Source organism: Amblyomma maculatum, chromosome 2 (genome assembly GCF_055883805.1).
Source record: "Amblyomma maculatum isolate TAMU_Amacu chromosome 2, ASM5588380v1, whole genome shotgun sequence".
Classification (NCBI taxonomy): Eukaryota; Metazoa; Arthropoda; class Arachnida; order Ixodida; family Ixodidae; genus Amblyomma; species Amblyomma maculatum.
In genome coordinates, this window is record NC_139345.1 from 151,202,806 (window position 1) to 151,228,037 (window position 25,232).

Below are 25,232 nucleotides of genomic sequence, written 5' to 3' on the forward strand. Positions count from 1 at the left end.
CTTCTCATTCAGCTGATTTGCGTATATTGCGAGTTAACTTCTGTTGCTTTTCAGGGCGCTCAGCATTGCCGTGCAAGAGAGTTTTTCCTCTCTTTACATTTTATTTGCTTTACCTAATTGAGTAAGTCTGACTGCAGTATAAAAGAAAAATCACTCCTCACCGTTCTTTGGTGCCAGCGCAGCATCAGGGGTGAATTCTGAGCCAAGGTTGAAGATCTGATTGTCACGCTCTGAAACTGCTTCTGGAACTTCTTCAGCTTCTCCTTCTAGGGCGTCCATCATCAGCTGTAGGAAATCTTCGTGTCGCTAAGGGAAGGGAGCAGAGTATTTCCATTTTAATAGAACAAACTAAACGACGTATTTCAGAGTATACTAACCTCTTGTCGCTGCCTTCGCCTTTTGATTATGTTTTGGCAGGTTTGTATTAGGTACATGAAGGAATCGGACGTAGCAAGGCGGACTCCGAGCATGTTGGCGATACCCGGAAGTGCAACTGTGCAAAGAGAGGACTTGTTTAAGTAATCCTTCCTCACAACAAGGAGGTCACTGTCCTTGAGTTTGGTGCGGAAAGATTTGGTGACATCACAGGGAACGACTAGCTTCAAACAAATATTTGGCCGCACGCCTCACTGCTCTCATTAAAGCTATGACGGTATTGTTTAGCTATTTGAATACTATAATAAAAGCGATGCTGAAGCGAAGCAGAGAAGTACTTTGTGAATGACGTATGCTACATGTGAAAAATCTTGGTCTCTATTTTGATCATGCCGTATGCCTAATCACAGTGACTATAGTACGCTGGGAAATAGCTAGACATTAGTGCTCACTAAACAAGACCAAAGGGCAATCAGTGTAGTGTTATGTTAACCGCAATTATAAATCTTCAGACCCATGCACAAACAATACACATGATATTTCTCATTTTTGTCACAGTTTAGAATGTCACCTAGATTGTCACCTGTTCGAAGCATCACAATATGTATGTCTTGCAAGGCTGGCGTACGTCTGTGATTTTAGAAGCCACCAGTGAAGACCAAGAAGTACGTGAAACCTAATTAACCTAATTGGACAATGAACTGAAAGCGTTAACATCTAACACATGGGTGTTTCTGAGCAGTAACGAACTCATAGAAGTCCTATCGTTGCTTAAAGGGCAAGCCGCAAGCTTGAAGTAATGCAAAAAAGGCACAAGTGCGAAATAGACGACTAGAAGCCTGTTATAGTTGATTCGCAACGGGGTATGTTTGGCTGTGTTGATTTATCGTCGCACAGAAATCGTAGCCCAGCAGGAGAACGCGAGGCGAGGATAGGAAAAGCGCGTGTCCTGTCCTCGCCTCGTTCATTGTGATTACTACGTTATGTTTTTGCGTATGAGTGATGTTGCGCGCTATCAAGCTTTTGCCTTGCCGTCTAATAGACAATTTCACATGCCGTGATGGTATCTCGTGCGCTCGAAAGCTGAATCCAAAGGCGCTGGTTCAAATTCGGGCGCGACGGCCGCTTTTCGGTAGACCCGTGTCATGTGAGAAGTCATTGCACGTTAATGAAACCTAAGTAATCAAACTTTTCTGGATCGCTCTGCAGCGTGTGTTGTAGCTGGAGTTCCTTTGAAACGTTAAACCCTAGAGAGCAAACCGAGACGAAAATTTCATTGGTAATTTCTTTCTTTCTTTCTTTCTTTCTTTCTTTCTTTCTTTCTTTCTTTCTTTCTTTCTTTCTTTCTTTCTTTCTTTCTTTCTTTCTTTCTTTCTTTCTTTCTTTCTTTCTTTCTTTCTTTCTTTCTTTCTTTCTTTCTTTCTTTCTTTCTTTCTTTCTTTCTTTCTTTCTTTCTTTCTTTCTTTCTTTCTTTCTTTCTTTCTTTCTTTCTTAGACATTTGCCTCAAAGGAGGCTGAGGCTAAAGGCGCGGTCGCCTGACGTGGCATCAGCCCCCTGCTACATGATCAGTAAGCATCGAAAATACAATATTGCGCCAGGCTGGCACACAACAGTAGCCTTGATCAGGACATAAAAGGAAAGAAGCAAAACAACAGTGACATTTGTGCGCAGTGTGTGCAAAAGAAATATATGTAGGCACAATATGAATATAATGAAGGCAGTTAATAGCACAAGTTTACGATGAGTATCACGGACATACGAAAATAATGAAAGTAAAAAAAATATACACAGTACAAAACCCTTTATCAGACAGGTGAGTTTTTCCCTTTTTTCCACATTTTAAATCATAAGTCATATAAACAAATACACAGTCAATTATAGATTACACCGGAAAAACAATTTAAGCACAATAACTCACTGGTAACCAAAGAAAGAAACATTGACCAACAAATCATCAAAAGCATGCGCGGGCGGAGTAATATTACTGAGAGTATGTAATATCACTACACAAAAGAAATCTGTTACAATCTTTCTTAAATGCAGAAAGGGGTTGATAGTAATTCATGGGAATATCTCTTCTATTGAGCATTTTTTTAACCTGGAAAGACAGTGTTTGGCGGCCATTATTTGTTCTGGTTAAAGGCATCTTTAATTTAGGATCCCTGATTGCGTACAAGCTTACTCTGTCCGTAGGAGTGTGGTGTAAACGATTCTTATGTATCCTGTGCAGCAGCTTAAAGTAGTAAACCTTGTCTCCTTCAGTATACTGTATTTCAGAGAGTGGGTGAGTTCTTAGTCTATGTTTCTCATCATGCTAATTTTCACATATACGCAATACCTGCTTCTGTAAAGTAATTAATTTTTTGTAATTGTGATCAGTAGTTGTACGTGCCCCAGACTAATATACAATAGGTTATGCTTGAGTAGAAAAGAGAGTAATACAGAGCTTGTTTCAACCAAGATGGGATTAAGTGTAGAATTCTCTAAAGACAACCTGTACCTCGTGACAAATCAGATTTAGGGCTATCGATGTGGGCGTTCCACGAAAGATCACTGCTAAACCAAACCCCCAGAAATTTCTGCTCAGAGACCTCATCCAGCAGGATACCTTCATATTTGATGCTAACAGAGGTAAGGTCTCGCTTACTGACGGGTTTGAAAATTACATATTTTCAATATTTTGTTACACTTAGGCCTATACGATTGACTTGCAACCACATGAAGAGTTTTATTAAGTAATCATTAGCCATTTTTTCTAGACACTCTTTTGTTGCTCTAGTAAAAAAATATGTTAGTGTCATCTGCATACATGATTAGCTAAGGATATTCTGGTATCATAGTTATGTCCTTGACGTATACTAGAAATAGTAGAGGGCCCAGAATTGATCCTTGAGGGACTCTGTGTTTGATCTAAAATTTTCTCGATATATGGATGTTGATAATTACATATTGGGATCTGCCCTTTAGGTATGTCTAAATTAGCCTAAGCGCAACGCCCAGGATTCCGCACATGTTTAGCTTTTCTATCAATATATCATGTTGCAGAGTATCAAAGCCTTTCCTAAGGTCTGTGAGCAAACCGAGAGTTAGAAGTTTCTTTTCTATGTTTTCAATAATTTGATCTTTTATATACAGAAGTGCCCGTTCTGCCGACTTTTTTTTCTGGGAAGCCGTTCTGGGCGTAGGCTATTAAGTGATGTTTCCGAAAAAAAAGCAGCGAGTCTCTCGTTAATAACGCGCTCAAATATTTTAGACAATATAGTTAAGACAGAAATTGGCCTATAATTAATAATATTTGATGCATCTCCACTTTTATATACCGGAACTACTCTTGCAATCTTTAGATCTTCCGGGAAATCTCCTTGTAAAAGCATCAGGTTGATTACATATGACAAAACTTGACTGATATGGCTTGCGACAAGCTTAATGGGCAAAACCTTGATACTGTCATGTCCTGGTGATACGTCGTTTTTTAAGCTCCAAATTATTTTGTTATTTTAAGATGGAGTGCTTGGAAAAGTGAGATGGAACCCACTGGACAGTTTTTATGTGGAAAATCATATCGCCTAGCTAAAGGACCTGTGTACCTTCTCGAGCTAATAAAGCTACGATTCATTTCTTCTGCAAGCTGTGCATCAGAAAGACGTTCACCATCAACTGTAATATCTGGTACGCTATGACACGAGCGTCTCCGGTTCCCATTGTCCATCTCCCATTGTCTTTTATGATCATTGCGAGCACGAAGAATTTCAGCCTGAAAAAAACTCGGTTTTTACATTTGTTTAAAATCTGTATTCAGCTTGTTCCTGAAGGTTTTGAAGTCGTGAAGCAATTTCGGATCGCGAGTTTTAATAAAAGCATGAAACTTATTTTTCTCTCTGATTCGTTTGTACAATTCCAGTGTCATCCAAGGTTTTCGCATTTTTTTTCGCTTCACTTTATGCTCGTTCAAGAAAAAACTGGATCATAGCATTGTAAGAATCTGTTGAGAAATATTCTGTAGGCAACTGTGGCATTTTTTTTATATACATCGTCCCAATGTTCGTTTTCAATGAGTGTACAAAAACTTATGTTTTGATCACTTATTACGCGATACCAACTCCTTTTTTGGCTTTGTCTATTTTTGCTAGTTAGAGGCGGTTCCAAGCAGAAAATAGGGGGAGGATCACTGAGGTCGCATAATACAACGCCCCCATCAATATCCTCACAATTCATATTTGTAACACAGATATCAAAACACGTTGCTGTGTCGATGATCAGTCTTGTTGGGATTGTAACAACATTAGTGTAAGCATATAGGTGGACAAGGTCACGAAAATCACTTTCATATGGACTGTCCGACATCATATTAATATTTACATCTCCGAGAATCGCGAACAAATATGTGATGGATCCAACCAAGCCAAGTGCATTTTCAAAGAAATCGCAAAATTCAGACACGTTGCCAGATGGCGGTCTGTATACTGCTCCAATCGTGATATCACTTAACTTAACAAACAAGCTTTCTGTCTGTTTTTCACATCTTGTTAAATTGTCTATAACTTTATAGGGTATATTCTCCTGAATATATACAGCTATTCCACCCCCCCGTTTTCCTTCTCTGCATATGAGTTCACACCTATAGCCTGGCAGGTAAGGAGGAGTATCGCCCTTTGTTAACCATGTTTCTGTCAAAACTATTACTCTAAATTTTTCTTTCAGAGACTGGAGGAATATTACTAAATCATCTACCTTGTTTTTTAAACTGCGCATGTTTAAATGGATAGTTTAAAGCTGTTGTCATTTTTTGTTTTGAAATGGTTTATTAAATGTTCCAGAGTCATCATAAGAACACTCAGCTATGTCCATAGCAACTGCTAGATCAGCGCTCAAGGCGTTCCTGCTTATTTCCGTGATTTCTATCAGCTTCTTATTTTGTACACATCAGCCACGTGATGACATCCGAAGTCTCATCCCTACGCGCGTAAATGTTTCCATGGGAGGTCCACACAAACTTCCATCCCTCCGCTTTCTTTCGAGCAACCGCAGCACCTAGGAGCTTCTTGTTTGCCCCTGGTAAATGTTCATTTACAATCACAGAGCTGCTTTCTTTGCCAAAGTCAATATCTTTAGTTGTCAACCTCTTCTTTCCTAACTTCTGCAGGACCTTGTCATGTTTAGTGCGTTGCACAAAACGGACAACTGTGTTTTTTCTGCTTTGTTGAACGTAGGCACGCGGTGGCACACATCAATATCTGAGTCATCGATTGGTTCATCTAGGAAAGCCCCAATCCTTTTGAGTGCATCACAAGGATCACCAGCGCCCGGTACACCTTTTATTTCTAAAGTGTTAGCTCTCTGGTATTGCTCTAGCTCTTCTATCCTTTCATTCAAACGACGATTTTCTGCTGTCAGTTCATCGTTCCTTTGCGTCAGCCCCTGAACTTCCTTAAGCAGCTCTTTTACATCATCCTTGATTTCATTTACACCGTCACAAGTGTCATTGCTGTACTTAACACTGTCTTTCAATGTTCTAAGATTAGCTCTTAGTTCACACTTCAAATCATCAAGCGCCTTGCTGATATCTTTAATACCCTTGGCCACGGCTAAGAATTTGGTGTGAGACGAAATTCTTAGCTGACGCATTCATCTCAGTGAGTCATGGAAGAGCGAGACTTTATGTGTGTGGAAAAATATTGAATAGTTTTTCTCTCTTCAATAATAGTAAACCAATCAGGGTTTGAATTATACTGTGTGAGAGTTTTTCTTAATTCTTTAAAAGCCATTTGATGGAGACTTTCAGGTACGAATAAATACAAAAATGATATAATTAAATATTAAGACTTAAATTTGAAAGGGGTCACTTCTGCGTCTAGATTAGAAAACCTTGTGGTGTGCCCAAGAGGTGCTGCTTTAAGCATGTAGTAATCTGTTTCCTATCACTGAACTGCAGTATCTCCGTCCTTTACCTCCTTCTCTCCTTATGTTTGCATTGCTTTTGCTAAATAACCTTCTTCTTTCAGTGCATGAGGAAGTCAAAACAGCTCCGGGCAGCAGAGGACTTAAACGTTAAGAGACACTCACGGATAAGCAAAAGGCGTGGTGTGATACGGCCGGAAAAGGACTGTCTTGTCTTGGTGACAAATTCATTCGTTTGGTCCGAATGCGAGTCAACCTCTGTTGCGAACGCACACCTGGCAATAACGTCGAGAGAGTAGTGACCGAAGAACCTGCGCAAGATATGCAAATAAAGGAATCAATTATTGTAATGACAATTCTTCTTGTAATCAATATCCTTAACGCACCACTGAGGCATTTAAAGGACTGAGCTGTTTCAGCATTGGAGCCGAGCCATACTACAGTTAAAGGCATGAAAAGCGGCTTGTTATGCTATGTGGCTACTTAAGTAATGTTGCAGAAGACAATGAATGTTTTTTGATCAGAGTCCCTTTACCTAACATATTTATTAATGATTTGAGATACAATTCAAGCCTTGATTTAAGGTCTTAGGCAGGAATGTCGTTACCAGAACACTGTCGTACAAAATTGTGAATGCTGATTGCAGGTACAAACATCATTGAAAATAAGTTTTATTTGCACACCTCTGCTATGACAGCGAGACTGGAAAAATGGTTGAAACAGAAGACAAATGAAATGAACTTGCTTCTGCTCATTAGTACAAAATAAACATTTCATATTGCTAGCGTTGTTTGTCACGTGTGAAAATGGCTGAACCGAAAGGCTTCTCACAGTGTCTGAAATTATCGAGTTCATATCTGAGGCCATCTGAGGGAAAGACGAATTTTTAAAATAATCTGTTTAGGGCACGAATTACTGTTTTATTGCTTACGTTTGAGCGTCTGAAGGTTGATGTATTGGAAATATCCTTGCCAACACATAACTTACAATAATGCGTAAGTACATGAGGTTCAACTTAAATTTAGAGTGTTTGATTTCTTATGACTCTGAGATTAGCAAGTATGCGTGGTCATATGGTGCAGCTTTAGGGATCGAATACAAGCCTGACCAATATCTTTCGCAATATTTGCCAACTTGTTCGTCTTTTCCTGAAAATATGTATTCAATATAAAAGAGCGCGCTTCAAGAATCGACCCAATAAGTGTTTTGAATGATAGACGCTTTAGTTCTTTAGTTGTCTAGTCAACCAAAGATATGTAAGAGCTATCACATATTTTTCTTTAAATAAGCCAACTTGTGCGTCCTTTACTGTGACAAAGCTATATAATAATTCTTGAAGTCATTGGCTGCTACTACCTCCAAGTAAAATAACTTCTTATAGCTGACATAAACTCTCATTTGATGCAATATTAAACATGCCACTGTTGTCGTTTTCGCTTGACTATTATTGCTACACCTAACTCTGTATCCGCGCCATGTTAATAAATCACTTCAGTAAATTGTTCTCATGGTTTATTTACTTCAATGTAGTGTACGCATTTATCTGTAAACAACGCCACTCTTACAGGTATAATTCGTGATTGTATTGTTAGGTCATAAAAAAATTACAGGGCTGAAGTAGATGTCCACTTATTGCCGGCACGAACAAATCCTATTTTTTAACACACGTTCATGGAAAGGTTTTGTACCTAAATGAAAATATGCTACTCACATAATATTTTTATACCCTTAGCGTCGCGACCGAGACGTTCTAGCCAGTTCAGTACTCGAGGTACACGCGGCCAGCGGGAAGGATCACAGGTGCCGCAAGACAAAGGTCGAAAGGGTACGGACACACTTGTTCCTCTTCCTTCTTCCCTCCTCCGTGCTCTGCTTAAGAACAAGTCCGTAACACTTCCCTCGTCACAGGCGAAGCCCTCCGGGCGAGTCAGTCGTCAGCACGAGGACGACAGGGTTTCCGACGCGCGATGTAAGCAAGCTCAGTTCGTGAAGAACGTCGGCCATGTTTGATAAGGCCCGCAATCCGATAGGTGAGGTCAGTAAGTTTCTCGAGGGTAACATAGGGACCGATATACTGCGCGAGCAGTTTCTGACTTAAGCCACGCTTCCTTAGTGGACGCCAAAGCCAGACCATCTTGCTAGGGAAGATAGGTGACGTGGCGATGGTGGTCGTCGTAGCGGGATTGCGCGAGCGGTTTTGTGAGGCGAGAGTTCTCAGGCGGGCTATCCGGTGGGCTTCTTCAGCCCGACAGAGGATCTCAGCAATCCCAGGATCGTCGCATGTGGACAACGGGAGGATGATGTCGAGGATGTGTCGAGGAGACCGGGCATAGAGGAGAAAGAATGACTGACACTAGTTGTTTCTTGTTGGGCCGTATTGTATGCGTATGTTATAAATGGTAGAACAGAGTCCCAGTCCTTGTGGTCGGCGGCAACGTACATTCAAAGCATGTTGGTGAGTGTCCGGTTGGTTCGCTCGGTCAACTCATTTGTCTGCGGATGATAGGGGGTAGAATGTCGGAAATGCGTTTGGCACAAACAAAGGTGTTCTTTGACAACATCATTGGTGAACTGACGACCTCGGTTGCTGATCAACACTCGGGGAGGCCCATGGCGCAGTATAATGGTGGCGCAGCAGGAAGATGGAGACTTGGTGTGCAGGAGCCGATGGAATAGCTGCCGTCTCACGAATGAGTGTGGTAAACAGTGCACATGACGATCCAGCGGATGCAAGAATAAGACTTGGGAAAGGGTCCCAAGATTTCTGCACCGACATTCTCAAAAGGCGATCTTGGAAGCGTCACAGGATGAAAGAGCCCAGGAAGAGTGCCGGAGGGGCGTTTGTGACTCGAACACTGAGCCCAGCTAGCCACATACTTCTCAGTGGCTTCATGCATCCGTGGCCAGTAGAAGCGTTCTTGGATGCGATAGAGCGTCCGCGCAGATCCCAGGTGTCCCGAAGTGGGATCGTCGTGCAAAACAGGGGAGCGTAGGCTGACGGGCACAACAAGAAGGTAGCGGACACCAGTGGCAGAATAGTCCGTTTTGTACAGAGGACCACCCCGTCTACAATAGGGACTGGAAGCTCTAGGGTCCCTTGCAGCGGTAAAGATTGGTTGCAGATTCTCGTCCTTCCCTGCTCAGTGCGGAACGTACAGGTATCGGGGATTGGAGGTCAAACCGCAGCGATGTAATGATCAAAATTGTCGGCGTCACAGTGCGTAGTGGGATGCGGTAAACGTGAGAGACAGTCAGCGTCAGCGTGCCGGCGTCCACTCTTGTACGTTACTGTGTAATCGAACTTTTGTAAACGATTGCCCAGCGGGCAAGACGGCCAGATGGGTCACGGAGGTTTATCAGTCAGCGCAGGGAATGATAATCAGTAACCACTGTGAAGGGTCGCCCGTACAGATAACAGTGAAACTGCTGAATGGCGAAAACTACAGCGAGGCATTCCTGCTCAGTGACTGTGTAAGTGCGTTCAGGTTTTCTTAAGGAACGACTGGCGTAAGCAATAACATGTTCCTTGCCGTAACGCTGAATCAGCACAGCAGCAATGCCAACACCACTGGCGTCCGTGTTCCGTTCCGTTGGAGCAGAAGGGATGAAATGCCGGAGAGTCGGATGTGATGTTACTAAAAACTTGAGCTGGCGAAAAGAAGAGTCACACTCTGATGTCCACTCGAAACGAGCGTCTTTGTGGAGAAGGCACGTGAGCGTGTTAGCGATGTCAGCAAAACGGGGAATGAAGCGGCGAAAATATGAGCACAGTCCTAGGACACTTCGAAGTTCTTCCACGTTCTTAGGCGTTATAAACGATGCAATGGCCGCGGTCTTTTGAGGGTCAGGTCTCACGCCTTCACGATCGACGAGGTATCCTAGTACCAAAATCTGATGCTCACCGAAGCGACACTTCTTCGAAGTACTACCCGACGTTTTTTGAAGCAGCCCAGCACGACAGCGAGGTGCTCATTGTGCTTATTGAATGTCCGGCCAAAAATGACATCGTGGAGGTAGCACATACATATTTTCCAATTTAGTCCACGTAGGATCGCGTCCGTAAATCTCTCGAAAGTTGCAAGAGCATTGCAGAGCCCGAAAGGCATTACATTAAAATTCAAACAGGCCATCGGGAGTGATAAACGGCGTTTTCTCTCTGTCGTCAGGGTGCATAGGGATCTGCATCCCGATCGCAGATCTACGGATGAAAAGTATGATGCGAAGAACAGACAATCTATGGCGTCATCGATCCAAGGAAGCGGATACACGTCTTTATTTGTTGCAGCATTCAGGCGGCGATAGTTGAAGCAAAAGCGCCATGTACAATCTTTCTTCTTCACCAGAATTACAGGGGCGGACCAGGGACTGCATGACTCTTGAATAACACCCTTTTTCAGCATATCTCGAACCTGCTCACTGATGACCTGGTGTTCTGTCGGTGGCACTCTGTACGGCTTCTGTCGAATTGGGTGTGAGTAGCCTCTGTCAATGGAATGCCGGCTACGTGTCACGGGAATACACCGTGAACCGCTGGCCTCCGAAAAATCAAAGAAAGAAGAATACTTCACGAGTAAGACCACCAAAGCGTCACGCTGTTCATTGGTTAGAGAGCGGCTGATTATCCGAAGCAGTTGTGAGTCAGGGGCTGTTGCGGCAGCCCTTGCACCAGGTGCATCAGTAACCAAAGCCACCGACAGAGCTTCTTCTTGACTGCACGTCGCAATCTGCATATTCACAGGCAAAACTACAGGTTGCGAATAACAATTGATGGCCCGCAGCTGTGAGCAGCCCTTTACCACCGACAGTAGGCAATGAGGAGCCAAAATGCATTTCTTTGCCCAGTTAGAATGAAGCGGTGCCACCATAGCGTCGATGGTGTCGGAGGCACGGCTGGGGCAGAAAACTGGGACGCATACCATAGACAGGGCTGGCACATTGGTATCCTCTGTTACGCAGAACACACCCTCACGCACGTGTGGCTCCTCTAAACGTCCAGGAGAAAGGGAACCATCAATGCAGAGTTCCCCAGAGCGGCAGTCAACTGTAGCGCCACAACCTTCTGGCCCATGCTAAAGAGTTCAACATTGGAGAAGATGTACTGGTTCTTGAGACAGGCCGGCAAAGCAAAATGCAACCTAAATGGATATGCTCGGCTAAAGTCAAAGAACGAAAGCGGCCGGATAGCTATATCCTACAGTTTATGGACGGGTCAGAGCGATGGGTACACGCAAATCGCAAGAGGAAATACTATGCACGCGCAATGTCTGGGTGATATTTGAGCCTGATGCGGAGTTTGGCGGTGTCGAAATGTTCCCAGACACCCGCAGGCACAGGACTGGTACTCCTCTATATCACAGTAGGACGAAAGCCTCAATGCAGACCAAGTGACTGAGCTCAGGGAGGTTAACGCGGCATGCCGGTGCCTTCTCAGATAGGCCAGGACAATGCAAGCTTGGTGAGCACAAGATCATCTTCGTGCCAGACGCGACACCAGCGAAAGGTATACCCGTACAGAGTGGCCGTCGCACTCAGAGCCGAGGTCGAACGGCAGGTAGAAGAATTGATAGAATGGGGCCTTGTGTACCCAGTAGAGAGCAGCTTTGCACAAAGAAAAAAGACGGGACGGTGCGACTAGGAATCGATTATCGTCAACTTACGACAGTAATCCGCGGACTGTGTTCGTGGAAGCAAAAATGTGTTTTTGACCCCTGCAATAAAGTGCCCGTAGCGCACGAAGTTGTTCCGTCCGTTTCCTGCAACGCGTTCCCGGATCAACGGACCATCAAGAACACCTCATTATCCATATATGAAAATTAACTTACCACAATCTTGCACAGCCTCGAAAGAGGCTAGCAGTATGTTCAAAATAAAAAAATATAAAAAATAGATAAATATATCTCAAATTCATATGCCGACCGCCAGATACGTGACCTCGACCTTGACCTTGGCAGTGGTCACCGGCCACTTGGTGGCCTGCATGGCTATGCCCCAAAGTCACATGACGATCGCCTGACTCAACACAAAATTTTTACCTTTAAAGCTCCCTCGAGGTAAAAACAGCGCATACTCGAGGGCTCCAAATACCCGGACTTTCGCTTGAAAATGCTGGATAATGATATATTATCTTCACGTCAAATGGTGCCAAGCTGCTGCTGAAGATAGGATCGGAGAAGCTTTTCATATTAGGGCTTCGGGAATAGATAGAGCTGATCTGAAGCGTTCATAGATTATTTAAATGTTTTCCGAGCTCTAACTAGTTTGTTTTATGTTGCAACTTGAAAAAAAAACTTCATAGGAGATGCGCAGCATTTCCATTCAGCGGGTTGTTGCAGCGGCTTGTTTTTCTTGTTACGGGTGAAATGTCAGAAACATCACATCTTTCGGAAAATAAAGGTGACGGCGAACACGTGTTTACTTTAGTTTTCCACAAATGTATGCACTGAACAAAGAGCATACAAGATGAAACGTTAGGAGGACCCTTATGCTTGGCTTAAGAGTACACATGGTAGCGTCTTTTCCACAGCATTTTCCTTTCGCGAAATTCTGGCATTTAGAGGCAGGCGCAAAGCTTAGCAAAGTGCTTAGCGTCTTTAATTGGCTTGGTTTTTAGGGAAACAAAATATGCAGTACCCCTCTCACTTCTCGATGGACACTATCACTTACAATTAACAACATACAAATGCAGGTATATGAGTCACAGTTTTGAACTCGATTCGTAAATCAGCCTCCAAGTTAACTAGAACCTGAATGTAAATAGGAAGCGAAATGGTACGACGGCAGCCATAATGCTGCATAAAACAAGCTGCTTCAGAATTTTCAGAGGAAATAAGATGCGTAATCTCCCTGACATGCTTTTGCTTTTCTTAATTACACGGTATGCCGGCCAGGGCCCATTTGCTACTAAAAGAGCTGTATAATAACCCAAGTCGCATAATACCCCAAGTCGCTCGTTAGGATATAGGTGCATAATATACGTCAATACTCTGCAAGGAAGGAATGGATTAACGAATGTAGTGTTTCCCTATCCGACACATATTAACTTTGAAACAATTAAGTGTTCATCTGATCCTTAAGACGGCAACCGGTTAGTAATACCAAGTTCAATGCCAATCGCGGTATTGAATATGACGACAGCGTTTTGTTTTTGGGAAAGCCCGCCCATATTTTGATCACCTTGAGTTTTTTACCGCGCACTGAGATCGAACAAACCTGCGGTTGCCTTGCATTAGCCTCCATGAAAACGCCGCAGGCGCTAGAAAATTAATAACTCATAATGCGGAAAGGAAGAAAAGCACGCTGCTGGAAGGATACTAGCTTAACTCATGTCACCTGGCGTGCTCTATCAACTTTGCGTTTCAGAAGCCCATTCATTCTGGTTTGAAATTCTGCCATGCGCAGTCGAGACTAAATATAGTTCGTAGAGCAATTGCTATGTCGTCTCGGCGAATGATTCCTCTGCCCGGTGGTCAGTGGACACAGGTTCAAAGCAGTTGAAAAACCAAAGGCGGTTTATCTTACCACGCCTCTTCAGGCATGCGTCACGTCCTTTCTGAACGCAGCTAAGCGTTCAATCGGGTAGAGACCAAATGCCAAGACAGGTCGAGGCAATGTACGCCAAGGAAATGTGCACGAGCAATAAATAAACTGCGCAAAGGAGGGAGGTGGTGCGCCCATGAAAGGCCCGACGTGACTTAGTGCCCGCACCCTGCTACATTTGTTGTCAAAACTCTCGCTTATTGTGTTGGACATAAAGGGGATAGAATACGAGGAGGGTCGCTAGGATGCTCACGTAGGGGCCGATCTTCGGTTAATCGAAATGATCTTTGGAGATTCTGAGTATGGTTACTTCGAGTGTCCAAGACGATTGACTTCTCTCGTTTGTGCAGGAGTTTATTTTAATGCAAAAGCAATACTGCAAAAGCCAAAGCGAGACCTCTGGTGGCCGCAGCTACGCCGTGAAGAGACGCAGCTGTGCCATGAAGAGGCGTAGCTACTATCTCCACATAAAATAAATCAGCCTGCCATAACATTTGAGAATTCACGGTACCCCAATGCCACGGGCATGAGCTGCCAACTCGGGTCGCTCCTTTCATATGGAAGGGTGAAATTAGAATCAGCCTGCCAGAATTGTTTGCATTCTCGTTACCCCTACGACACGCAGGCACGTCCATACGGCTTTTGAAGCGTGACTTTATATTTGGGCTGATAGCTTATGCTCTCGCGTCATACCCTGAAAGGATGAGTTTAAGTGTCCCCAATAAGGCAGCACCTTAAACTGATAGGGCGTGATAGAGGAAAGATGCAGCAGGCAAAAGAAGCTTCCGCCGTCGCTTTCGCATATCCAACTAGGTTTAACCAGAGCTAAACCACAAATGTTTTTTTTACTAGTACCCTACCATGGAAGTCCGCAATAACGTAAATTTCAAGTATTTTTGACATTTTTCTCCGTAGAAACGTAGTTGCGGTTTGAATCGGTAATACATTTTGAAAGTACGGTCACAGGGCGAAAAACGAGCGAAAGGAAAAAAAAAAGGACGAAGAGTAGTGCCTACAATTATGCTCTTATTTATAATATGTTCTGCATCTCGTTTTGTAAAGCATAGTGCAATACGTTGTTATAAGCAGATGGTGTTGTAATGAGGCATTACCTCGCTTATATCGCAGATGCCTCAAGTGCAAGAACTCGGGATATAATTGCACCTCTTAATGCAGTTCCCTTAAGAGCAAATATGGATATAAAGAAGAGTATACCAACATACCAACCAATGCAATATTTGATGCGCGCTCGTAGACTAAGCAGTCAAGGCTGTAACGCTCAGCGGTTACACGGTACACATATTGTAAAATAAAAAAAAATGTTTCGTCGCGCAGAAGTACATTACTTGCAAGTATACTGCAGAAACGCGATTTCCCGTGGTATTTATCAAACCAGAGCAGCAAGGGCAAAGGAAACTTTATGAAAACCAGGGAAAAATTTAAGATGCTGGCAGTGCAGGCTGTGGACTGAAAGCTGATCGCTGCTAAAGCTAACCGAAGCAGTAAAACCCCCTAGCGATTTTTTGGTGTAATTAGGACTGTCAGTAAATAAGGCATTTTAAACCTTTTCTTTTGTTATTGCACGCCTTTGAATGTTTGAAAGAAAACATTCTTAGGACATTGAGGGACCATAAAAGTAAGCTAAATAATCGGTACATTAGCTAAATGTACTCGAGTTGTTATCAATTGGAATGTGGAAGCACTACTACACACAGTACTGGATTTCACTAGGGTGGCTCTGAAGCTCCCATCGATCAACCCTATGCCACAGAAAGATCAGCTGCCACTGGCTTTTCAACTGAGGCTGACACTGGGCACTTCGTTGCACCTCTGAGCCAGTTCAGTGGCTGGTTTCTTCGTTTGATAAGCCTATATTTTTTAACGCTGCGCTCTATTTCGGATGTCATTGTTTCTGCTTCCTCTAAAAAAACAGCACTTATGAGATTAGCTGGGCATCTTTCGCACGAAAAATTCTAGGAGGCATTTGAGACTGTATAGGTGCAGTAAGGCGAACGCCTTTTTTAATTTTTAATTTCATTCAATTTTTAACTTTTTACTTATTAAGTTTTATTTATTTTTATTTTGTTGTTTGATTTGTTATTTTTCTTTCCAGCGTTTTATTATATATCTTTATTATTGCAGTTTGTGTTGCATTTTTGATGTAACCATAAAATATATGACTGGCTTGTCATGTGACTCGTGTATAGGATTGTGCACTTGTGGGTTAACCTACGGCCTTTCTGGATTCGCTTATGACTTTTGACTATTGAATTGTAAATGCTTTATCTTTAGCCAATTTAGCCGAGTAATGATTGTTATGGGGCTCCTGCATTGGATTTTAAATTTTTGGATTGATGCACTACTTTTCTAAATTCGCTTATGGCTTTTGGCTATTGATTACACAATGTTTAGATATTTTGGCCAGTATAGCTTGTGTTGGCCTGTTATTGTGGCTACTGGGTTTGATTCTCGACTTCTGGATTTATTGACGAACTTTCTGGATTGGCTTATGGCTTTTGGCTATTGATTACATAATGTTTAGACACATTAGCCAATATTTGTAAATGCTGGCTTGTTATGTGGTTACTGTTGGATTGTCTATAGGTCTGTCTCATTTCACCCGTTCATCCGTTCCCTCATGAGTCAAGAAAGGCTTTCACTTTAAGGGCATAAAGCACCCTTTACAAAGCTAAACTTGTCAAGTTCGGGCAAATGAAGACAAAACGTAGAAAAACTTACCTAATTAGTTAAACGAGTACAAAAACATGCTTCCATATATAATAGCTAAGCCAAGCCGAGCGCCCGCTGAATGTTTGTTTATATCACAAAGCGTTGCATCTATTTATTTACCCTCAAGGCCAGGGGCATTACAGAAAGTCGTGGTAAATGTCAATACACGGTAACAACAAATGCAGTATACAAACAAATTTCATCTAAATTTAAGCTGCTGGCAAAGAATTGCGAAAACGTTGTTCATCATCAACTAATGCAATCTCAGCGGGAGGTTGGTCCCATTCTCGATATGTAAGCGAGTAAATGATTGAAAAATAAACTTTTTGTGTAATAATGATCAAGGCCGACCAACGCGATGACAGCGATACAGTGGTTTGGCAATGAATACGCTGTGAAATACAAGATACAGCCTAAGAAATAGAGTTAAGCGCGAAGTTTAGGCGAGATGTTATAACAGCATGGAAGGCTGGTTTTCTTGGCTAACATGCTCGCATTTCGATTGTAAGTAGAAAAAAAAAATGATAAAGCAAGCAAAATTATTTTGAACACGTTTCAGAACATTTATTTGGTTAATTTAGGCAGGATGCCATAGTGATGAGGCGTATTAAAGTTCCGGACGTATTTCCTGGCTTGAAGAGCCAATATAAAAGGGGAGAGGGAGCAGTGCAGAAATTATGACCAAGATAGCCCAGCAGTCGGTTAGCATTATTAATAATATATTCAATATGCATCGTCCAGGTTAAGTGGGTTGTTATATACGCGCGTAGGTATTTGCAGAAAGCAATGTTATTTAAGTACTAAGACCATGCAAAGACTGAGACGTACGAATTACTTTACATTTATTAGTATTTAGTAACATTTGCCATGCATAACGCCAATTTGTATAGCAGTGCGAAAGAGTCTGATCATCGCTATTAGACATTTCTCGAATAGTATCAAAATGATCAGCGAAAACATGATTATTAGAGCTTAATGTACACGGAATGTCATAAGTGCGTTGCGGAACAGCAGGGGGCGCATGCATAAACAGGGAGTTATGGCGGTTATCTGTAGCAAATCGTCAGCGATTACCAGGTAAGCTCTCAATCAATTTAGAAGACTGCAGTCAATAGGTAATTATTTTAGCTTGTGGCATAGGTGCTTGTGAGCGGCCTTCTCGATTACCTTCGAGTAATCCAACAAAAATACTATCAGCCTGTGACGAGTGATTTAAAATGAGTTGCAGTTCATTTGTTTATTTATTTATTTACATGATACTGCAGACCTCTTTGGTCCAAGCAGGATGGGCAAAATCAGTGTTAAGAAGAAATAACAAAGAAAAGGAGAAATATTTGCATGTCATGCACAGATACACTTCTACAAATAACCTGGAAGCATGAATTGGTACAGATAGATATTTTGATTAGGTCGCTATCAAAAAAAAAAGAAAAAAAAAACGACAATAACTCTCTCAGAGGTCAAAAACATTGCCAATGGCTTCCCTGAATTTTTCACAAATGAAAACCTCCCCAGGCAGTACATTCCAGTCCCCGATAGTTCGTGGAAAAAAGGAGAATTTGTGAATGTTGGTTCTGGCGAAATGGGGAGTTAAGCTCTAATTGTGTGTGTGTCTTGTTTTTCGAGTAAGGGATGGTGTGACATAAGGTGTTGCCGATATTCCGAGCTTCCCATGAATTAAGGAGTGTAAAAATTCTAATCTTGCTATCTTTCGTCGGGTACAGAGCTGTTTTATTTTGTTCGTTTCCATAAGGAAAGATGGAGAATCAGAATTTCGGTATTTGTTATAGGTGAAGCGTACGGCCCGCCTTTGAACTTTTTCTACCCGCGCGATGTCTTTTTTCGTGTGAGGGTCCCACACCACGGCGCTCGAGTTTTGGCCGAATAATAGATTCATAAGCTAATTTTTTTACGTTACTTGGTGCACCTTTCAACTTATGTCTTAAATAACCCAGATTTTTCATTGCAGATGAAGTTATATGGGAAATGTGATCACTCCATGTTAGCTGGTCATTAATTATTATGCCTAAATACTTGTATTTATTTACTTTAGTCACATGAATATTTTTAAGGGTGTAGACAAAGTCCAGAGGCATCTTCTTTCTCGTAATACGCATAAATCAAGTTTTCTCTAGGTTCAGTGACATTCCCCATTGGTTACACAAACAAGCAACATCATTTAAAGCTGTATTAAGCAGGGTTTGATGTGAACCGGAGCGAATTTCTTTAAATAGCATACAATCATCAGCAAAAAGATTAATTTTAACATTTTCATCCATAAAAGAGACCAAATCATTTATATAAATCAAAAACAATAAAGGACCCAACACACTCCCTTGCGGAACACCGGAGTTAACATCAAGTGGGGGAACAGAATCCGTCAATCTCCACATACTGTGTTCTCTGTTTTAAGTAAGCAGAAATCCAGTTGAGTGGTGCAGGCACTCCAATTGTATTAAGCTTCAGAAGTAGTGCATTATGCGGAACCTTATCGAAAGCCTTGCTGAAATCGAGGTATATGACGTCAACTTGTGAGGGGTAGTAGCTGTGATTCACATGATTGTTATTTTCGAAATACATACTGAAGGAGCTGATAAACAAAATTAATTCCAGGAAATTAACCAAATTCCAAACGGCGCCCCGTTCTAAAAGCTTGCAGCAAGTGCTTGCCAGAGAAATGGGTCGGTAGTTCGCAGTAATAGTTTTATCGTCAGGTTTATGCAATTGAACCACCATCCCAGTTTTCCAGGTCGAAGGGAGTAGAGATGCATCAAGTGACTTCTGAAAAATTCTTCTTATAATTTATTTATTACATTTTAGCACCTCTGAAACCATTTGTGAATAAAAACTTCTAAATACTGCCTTTTAGCCGATAATTTCAATGTCTACGCTCTACAGGACTAACAAAAACAGTTTCCTTGGAAGTGTAATGTTGAAGCACTCGTAGAAAAAAAATCTCGCCGAGCCGGCAAAGAGACCTAAGTGCGTGAAGAAATGCTCTAGGTAAGAGCTCTTCCAAGAAATGCTCATCCACAGTACGGCTATTGTGCGCACGCCTGGTGTACGGAACTTTGCAGAGAGCCCACGTTGGGCCGCTGTTGGCTTCTATTTTCGACCTCACGTCTGTCTTACTCATGCTTTCTAAGAGTCATAACGAAATAAAACTTGCAAGACTAAATAAAGACATTTCGATGTATGTTATGTCTGTGGAATCATGCGCAGTATATTACAAAATAGGAATAACGACGTAGATTGTGTGAGAAAGCGGCAAATAAGTTGTATATCAAATGTTCTTTCACGCTGTTCCGTTATCGGTTTCAAATGGCGAGCGAAGGCTGCGAAGTGACTGAGGCGCAAAGGTCACTTAAAGCGTGAAAAACACTTGCAGGGTCACCGCTTTTCTTTTTATATAAGCTCCCACCATTTGTTATGAAAGTTTAGCCACAAGTTAGAAAATTAAGAAACGTAAAAGCAGCGGTTATATCGCAGGTTTTTTTCATGTCGCACGTTATCAAAACGCATCTGTGATATCAAAACCGTCACTTGGCGGCTGAAACCGAAACTGCCTCCTCCCCTCCAAAAAAAAAAATGTATTATAACTCCTTAGCTGGTGTAGCTGAAGTCCGTATCATGAATCAAGTACCCGACTATCATGAGCTCTGTTCCAAAGAAAAAAAGAATGCGTATAAAAATTTAGTGTCATTACTCATTTAGGATGTACCAGCAAATAGTTTAAACATGGCCTGTATGACAGGCGATATGAAGAGTTTGGGCTAATTCATTAATGTAACCCAGGCACCTTTCTCGTGTTGCTGTATCTTTATGTCCTCCCCGCCTTTTCTGCGGTTCTATATTTAAGATGTCTCACCAACAGCCACGCTCTATTAAGCTATACCTTCTTACTTTGCCCGATTGGCTGGTAAATACTCTTCTGAGCTTCAAAATGTTTTTCACTTTTTGAATTGGCTTCATGCTCTGAAAAGGAAAATGAGATTGGTTGTGACATTATAAAACAACAACACATGTGGCCTGTTCGCTTGATCTTTGGTGTCGGTAATCGAGTTGGTCTGTGCATATGAAAGCGCGCAAAGACGTGTAACGTCTTGACATTCAAAGTTCCAGACCGTGGTATTCAAGGTGGATTAGTAATCAAATATAGTTTTCTGATCGTTATAACCTCCCCATATCATTCCCAAATGGCAGCCGAAAGGGAGTAATACCATTGCCGCTCGATGGCAGCGCAGTGCGCTTTCACTGAAGTTTATAACAAAGCCTCCTGTTTTTAACGTTTTTAACGGTGAGGTGTGAGGGCCGAGATGTTGGCGATAATCATTCTTTGCGCACCCGACGCGGCGAAGATTGAAAATTCCGGCCCATTTTTCAGTGCATTGATGTTAAATAGTCCAGGCATTGTTTAACTGTAAAAAGATATATTTATATGTTGTAAACTTCAATTGCCAGCATCAGAATTTATCTCAAAATATAAAAGGGTGCTTACTGTTTTACATCAATGTCTTCTTCATTTGATGCCGCTTTCTTGAGGTACCGGATTGTCACCTGGGCGCACTCTTCAATCAAGGTATTCATCTGCGTAATCAATTAGTCCTTATGTCAGAAACTTTGAAGAAACATTTATGAGTGCAATTTTCAGGCGCTACAAGCATTTAGAGCGATGGAAACTGATTGCGTTCATGGCATGTACCAATCGACATCAATGGCAATAAAAGGCGCATCAATAACTTAGCCTTGTAGGTTATAAAAAAGAAGAACCGAACAAGGGTAAATAGGGTACGCCTCAGGTCGCAGATGAGCCAACGTTTTGACAAGTGGACTTGTCTTCGTCTGGGGACGTAGCCTTGTAGGCCATGGCTACAACTTATATCCGCAAATATTGCAATTATGAAGAAAATTCCGAAGGCATTCTCCGAACAATTTAGAATATGTGTACCGCCGACATCTGATAACTGCAATATTGTGGTTGCCGTGTTTCTAACTTGCCCTTATCTAAGTTGAAAATTGAGAGAAACAGTTTTAATAACACATTGATACGGATCACAACTTACTTATCATAGTTAAAACGTTGTTGACAAGAAATAACATTTGGCGATGAAAGGGGAGTCATGTGGACACTGGTGAAGTTTCAATTAAGGGGGACAACTTATAATCGCAGTAGCAAACAAAAATGGGAATTTTCGGAAAAATACCTCCCTAAGAAAAAATTACACTCGGTGCTGGGAGAGCACTCGGATAAGCCTGAAGGAAAAGGCTGAATGAAATGATGGTGGTGGTAGAAACATTAACTGCCGATATTACAGAGGGGGGGGGGGGCGTTGCCCCTACATGGCATTTGAGAGCCCCCCCCCCCCCCCCCCCCCCAATGTAAGGAGGGCCCTCTAACAAAGCAAAGAAAGACCCTTGGAGGGCTATCCGGGTGAGAGTGGTGGTAAGGTTCTTGCGCTGGTCCTCATAGGAGATACTGCTGAATAGTTCCTCCCAGTAATCTAGAGCCACCTCTGGTGAAAGAGATTGAGGGAATGAGGAGTAGGTTAGTAGTGTGTGTAGAAAGTTGCCAGGTTTGCCACAGAATTTGCTGGAAGAAGAAAACTGGTCAGGCAAGCGGGCGTAGAGAAGGATGGGATATGGGGATGGGCGCGTTTGTATACTTTGCGCCATTGGACAGCTTTTGTTATTGTGAGGTTCAGTGCAGTGGGTCCGTCAGGCCTCCTATTTTCGCGGTGGTAGGTAAGGATGCTGCGAAAGGACAGCAGGCATCTGAGGAAGACTGTTCCTCCCTAGCCTGGAAAGTGAGACCTCGGACCAGGGAGTGATCCTTCTCATTACCGCGAAGGCCCGCATGTGCGGGTGTTCAAACAAGGATGACAGATTGTCGGAGTTGCCAAAAACGCAAAAGGCAATGGGTGTTGGGGCACACTAAACCATTGGCTAAGTTTAGTATAGCTGTTAAATGAAATGAACTCTTTCATGCATGTACACAACTTCACAATTGGTGCCGACAGGAACAAGGTGAAACTCATATTTACCTTAAAGAATAAAGTCAACCAATTTCTCTCAGCATAATGAAAGGACTGGTGACAGATATAAGCAATAAAACGACACTATTTATTTGCAGCTTCACGGGCCTACGCCATCTTTACCTACGTCCGCACGTTTACACTATGGCGTTATTTTTGAAGCATTCGCAAAGCTGAATTGTATGCTTCCGTAACAAAAGTGCACAGGCGCTAAAGCGATCACCTTTCTCAGCTTTCCCGTCGTGAAGGCAGGGCTAGCAGCTCGTCGAACTCTGTGCCACTGCTCCCCTGTAGCAAGGGACATCATGCTGCTGACGAGAGGTTCCAGGCCGATAACGGTCTAGTAAAGGCAAAAAAGGGTCTTAACAGGAGGCATCACACTGATTTGCATAGGCAAATCATGAGGTCGCAATTTCGCACCCTTATGTAACCTTATAATGCGGATCCATTCACCCGTACTGCAAACTTAACGGCGTGGTGTTCTAACTCTTGCAATTTGTCAGAACGCAGAACTTCAGTATGTTTCTTTGAAATAATACACGCGTTTTGGCTTCCCATTGCCTGCAAGATATTCTATACGCTGTACGGTTGTGAGCTTTCACCAGTGCGTCAACCACACGGTACGATTGTGCGCATGTGTTGCGACTCTTCGCTTGTGTTTTTGTTTGTTGCGCCACATTTCTGGGCATTAAGATTATAGACGTTTGTCAAAAAGCCTACCGCGAGCCCTGCATGTAATCGTGAGCGGCCACTGTGTATGCTCAAATTGCGTGGTCGTTGCTAGTATTTCCATCGCGTAACACTTAAATCACTGACGCCCTTAGAGCGCTCTTTACTTTAGCATTGATGGCGTGTTGTAAAAGGTTGCGTTGGCTTTTATTCTAAAATCAATATTAACTTCTCATCAACATTAATTAACACAACGATACAGCACCTAGCCCAGGGATTGAGGGAAAATGAAAAATACTTTTTTTTTTAACTTCGGTACCCACCCTTCGACTTGGGAATTTCGAGAAATCTTTTACCAAAACTTGCTTCACTAACTCAGGCTCGGCGACAAAGAGCACGGGCTTTCCTCCTTCAAAGCTTCTGTAAAGTTAAAAAAAAAGAAGATGGAAACATACCCACAAATTTCGGAAACATTTAAAGAAAAGGTTCTGCAAGGTAATAATTCCACATTTCAGATATCTGCCCTAAAGAACTCAATATATGCGGAGATCTTTCCATGAAGGAATTGCAGTTTTTTCCATTATTTGAAATATGATGAGACACTTCGGCCTTTTAAGGACTGACTGAAGTTGTTTTGAGAGCGGGCGAAGCTTCAGAAGCACGCGCTTGCTATGGATGGAAAAACGTCAATATGCCCAAGAATAAGTGCATACCCTATTGCAAAAACCAGTGCCACTGGGTGCCAGCGCTCCAGCGCCATACCTGATTATGGTCCCAGTATGACGCTGGAAACTAGGCGCACTGGGACGCGGTATACTGGGACGCTTCGCACTGGTGGCACTGTTCGCCCGGAGAAAAAAAGGCGTGGGATAAAAATAAAAAAGTCAGAAGTAACGAAACAAGTTAGGTACATAAAAAAAACCCTCAAAAAAGTAAAAAAAAAAGAAAAAAATTAGTGCACTAAGCGCGCCTCGAACTACGTCCCTAGATGCTTATCAATCACTTGCTCAGCAGGCTAACCACTAGGCCACGCCGAGAACTGGATTTTCCTGAAACATGTCTGCATTTTATGTCATTACCCGCATTTATAAGGCCGGGACTTCATGTTTCGCAGTCTACAGGCCATTGCTGCCACTCTAACAATTGCAACTTCTAGATCATTTTAGCTTGCTGTCTGCTCTCACGACTTGCAACTAATGTTCTGGGTGCCTATGCGCGCTATTTTGTGCACTGGAATCATTTTAACATGTGGAGTTTGACATCGCGGGCAAATTTACCAACGCCGGCTCTTTTGTGGTGCTCTGCTACCATGGGCGTAATTTTCGCTGAACACGGAGCTTTAGTAGAAGCCTTCAAGAAAAAAAGTGCGACCGAGCTTCAATACCGGCAAGCGCCGCAGCGATGACCCTAATTGCGTGTAACTAAACCTTATTTGTATGTAAACATTGCGGGAAGCGTTGCGATGACCGAGGGCTCGGCTGCTTGATACGCAGAGTAAGAAGAAGCGCAAAAGCTTGAGAAACACGCCAAATATTATGTATTTCAAGCGCTGTATGTTGTTGCTTTTTCTCTCATGGGCCCATCGCTCGGTAAACTACTCTCTTCCTGGTTTTAGTTTTTCTTTCTGCTGTTTATACTGGGCCGTGGTGCAGGCTACGTTCGCCTGCGATTGAGCCCGCATTGAACATTTTGGCAGTAATCATTGTGTTAGAGTGCCCTTAAGATCAGCTGTGAAGTTGGTTATGCATGGTAGCCCACATTATTCAATTCCAGCTTTAGTTGGGCGTTAATCGCCAGTGTATCACGAGATCGAGGCGCGGCGGTCGTTGTCTCTCTCAAAACGCTCGAAACGACCTATGGAAACATTGAAACTCTAGAAAAAAGATGCTGCCTTTGTTTTCTTATAAATGCGCAACGACTTCGCAGCAAAAAGCGCTTGCTTCAACCATATTTTTCATATGCCCCCCGATGGTCGATTGAAAGTACGCTGT

General features: G+C 42.6%; 1 protein-coding gene across 1 annotated transcript in view; it reads right to left on the reverse strand.

Moving 5' to 3' along the window:
- Window positions 1–25,232, reverse strand: part of LOC146200179 (cytochrome P450 3A2-like) — a 68,844-nt gene that overhangs the window by 19,078 nt on the left and 24,534 nt on the right. Inside the window, exons 3-8 of the mRNA XM_084592887.1 lie at window positions 23,565–23,661; window positions 22,796–22,912; window positions 21,039–21,127; window positions 6,440–6,585; window positions 378–493; window positions 162–306 (exon numbers count right to left, since the gene is read on the reverse strand). Coding sequence (XP_084449013.1) covers window positions 162–306; window positions 378–493; window positions 6,440–6,585; window positions 21,039–21,127; window positions 22,796–22,912; window positions 23,565–23,661 — 710 coding nt within the window. The remainder of the gene's footprint in view (window positions 1–161; window positions 307–377; window positions 494–6,439; window positions 6,586–21,038; window positions 21,128–22,795; window positions 22,913–23,564; window positions 23,662–25,232) is intronic.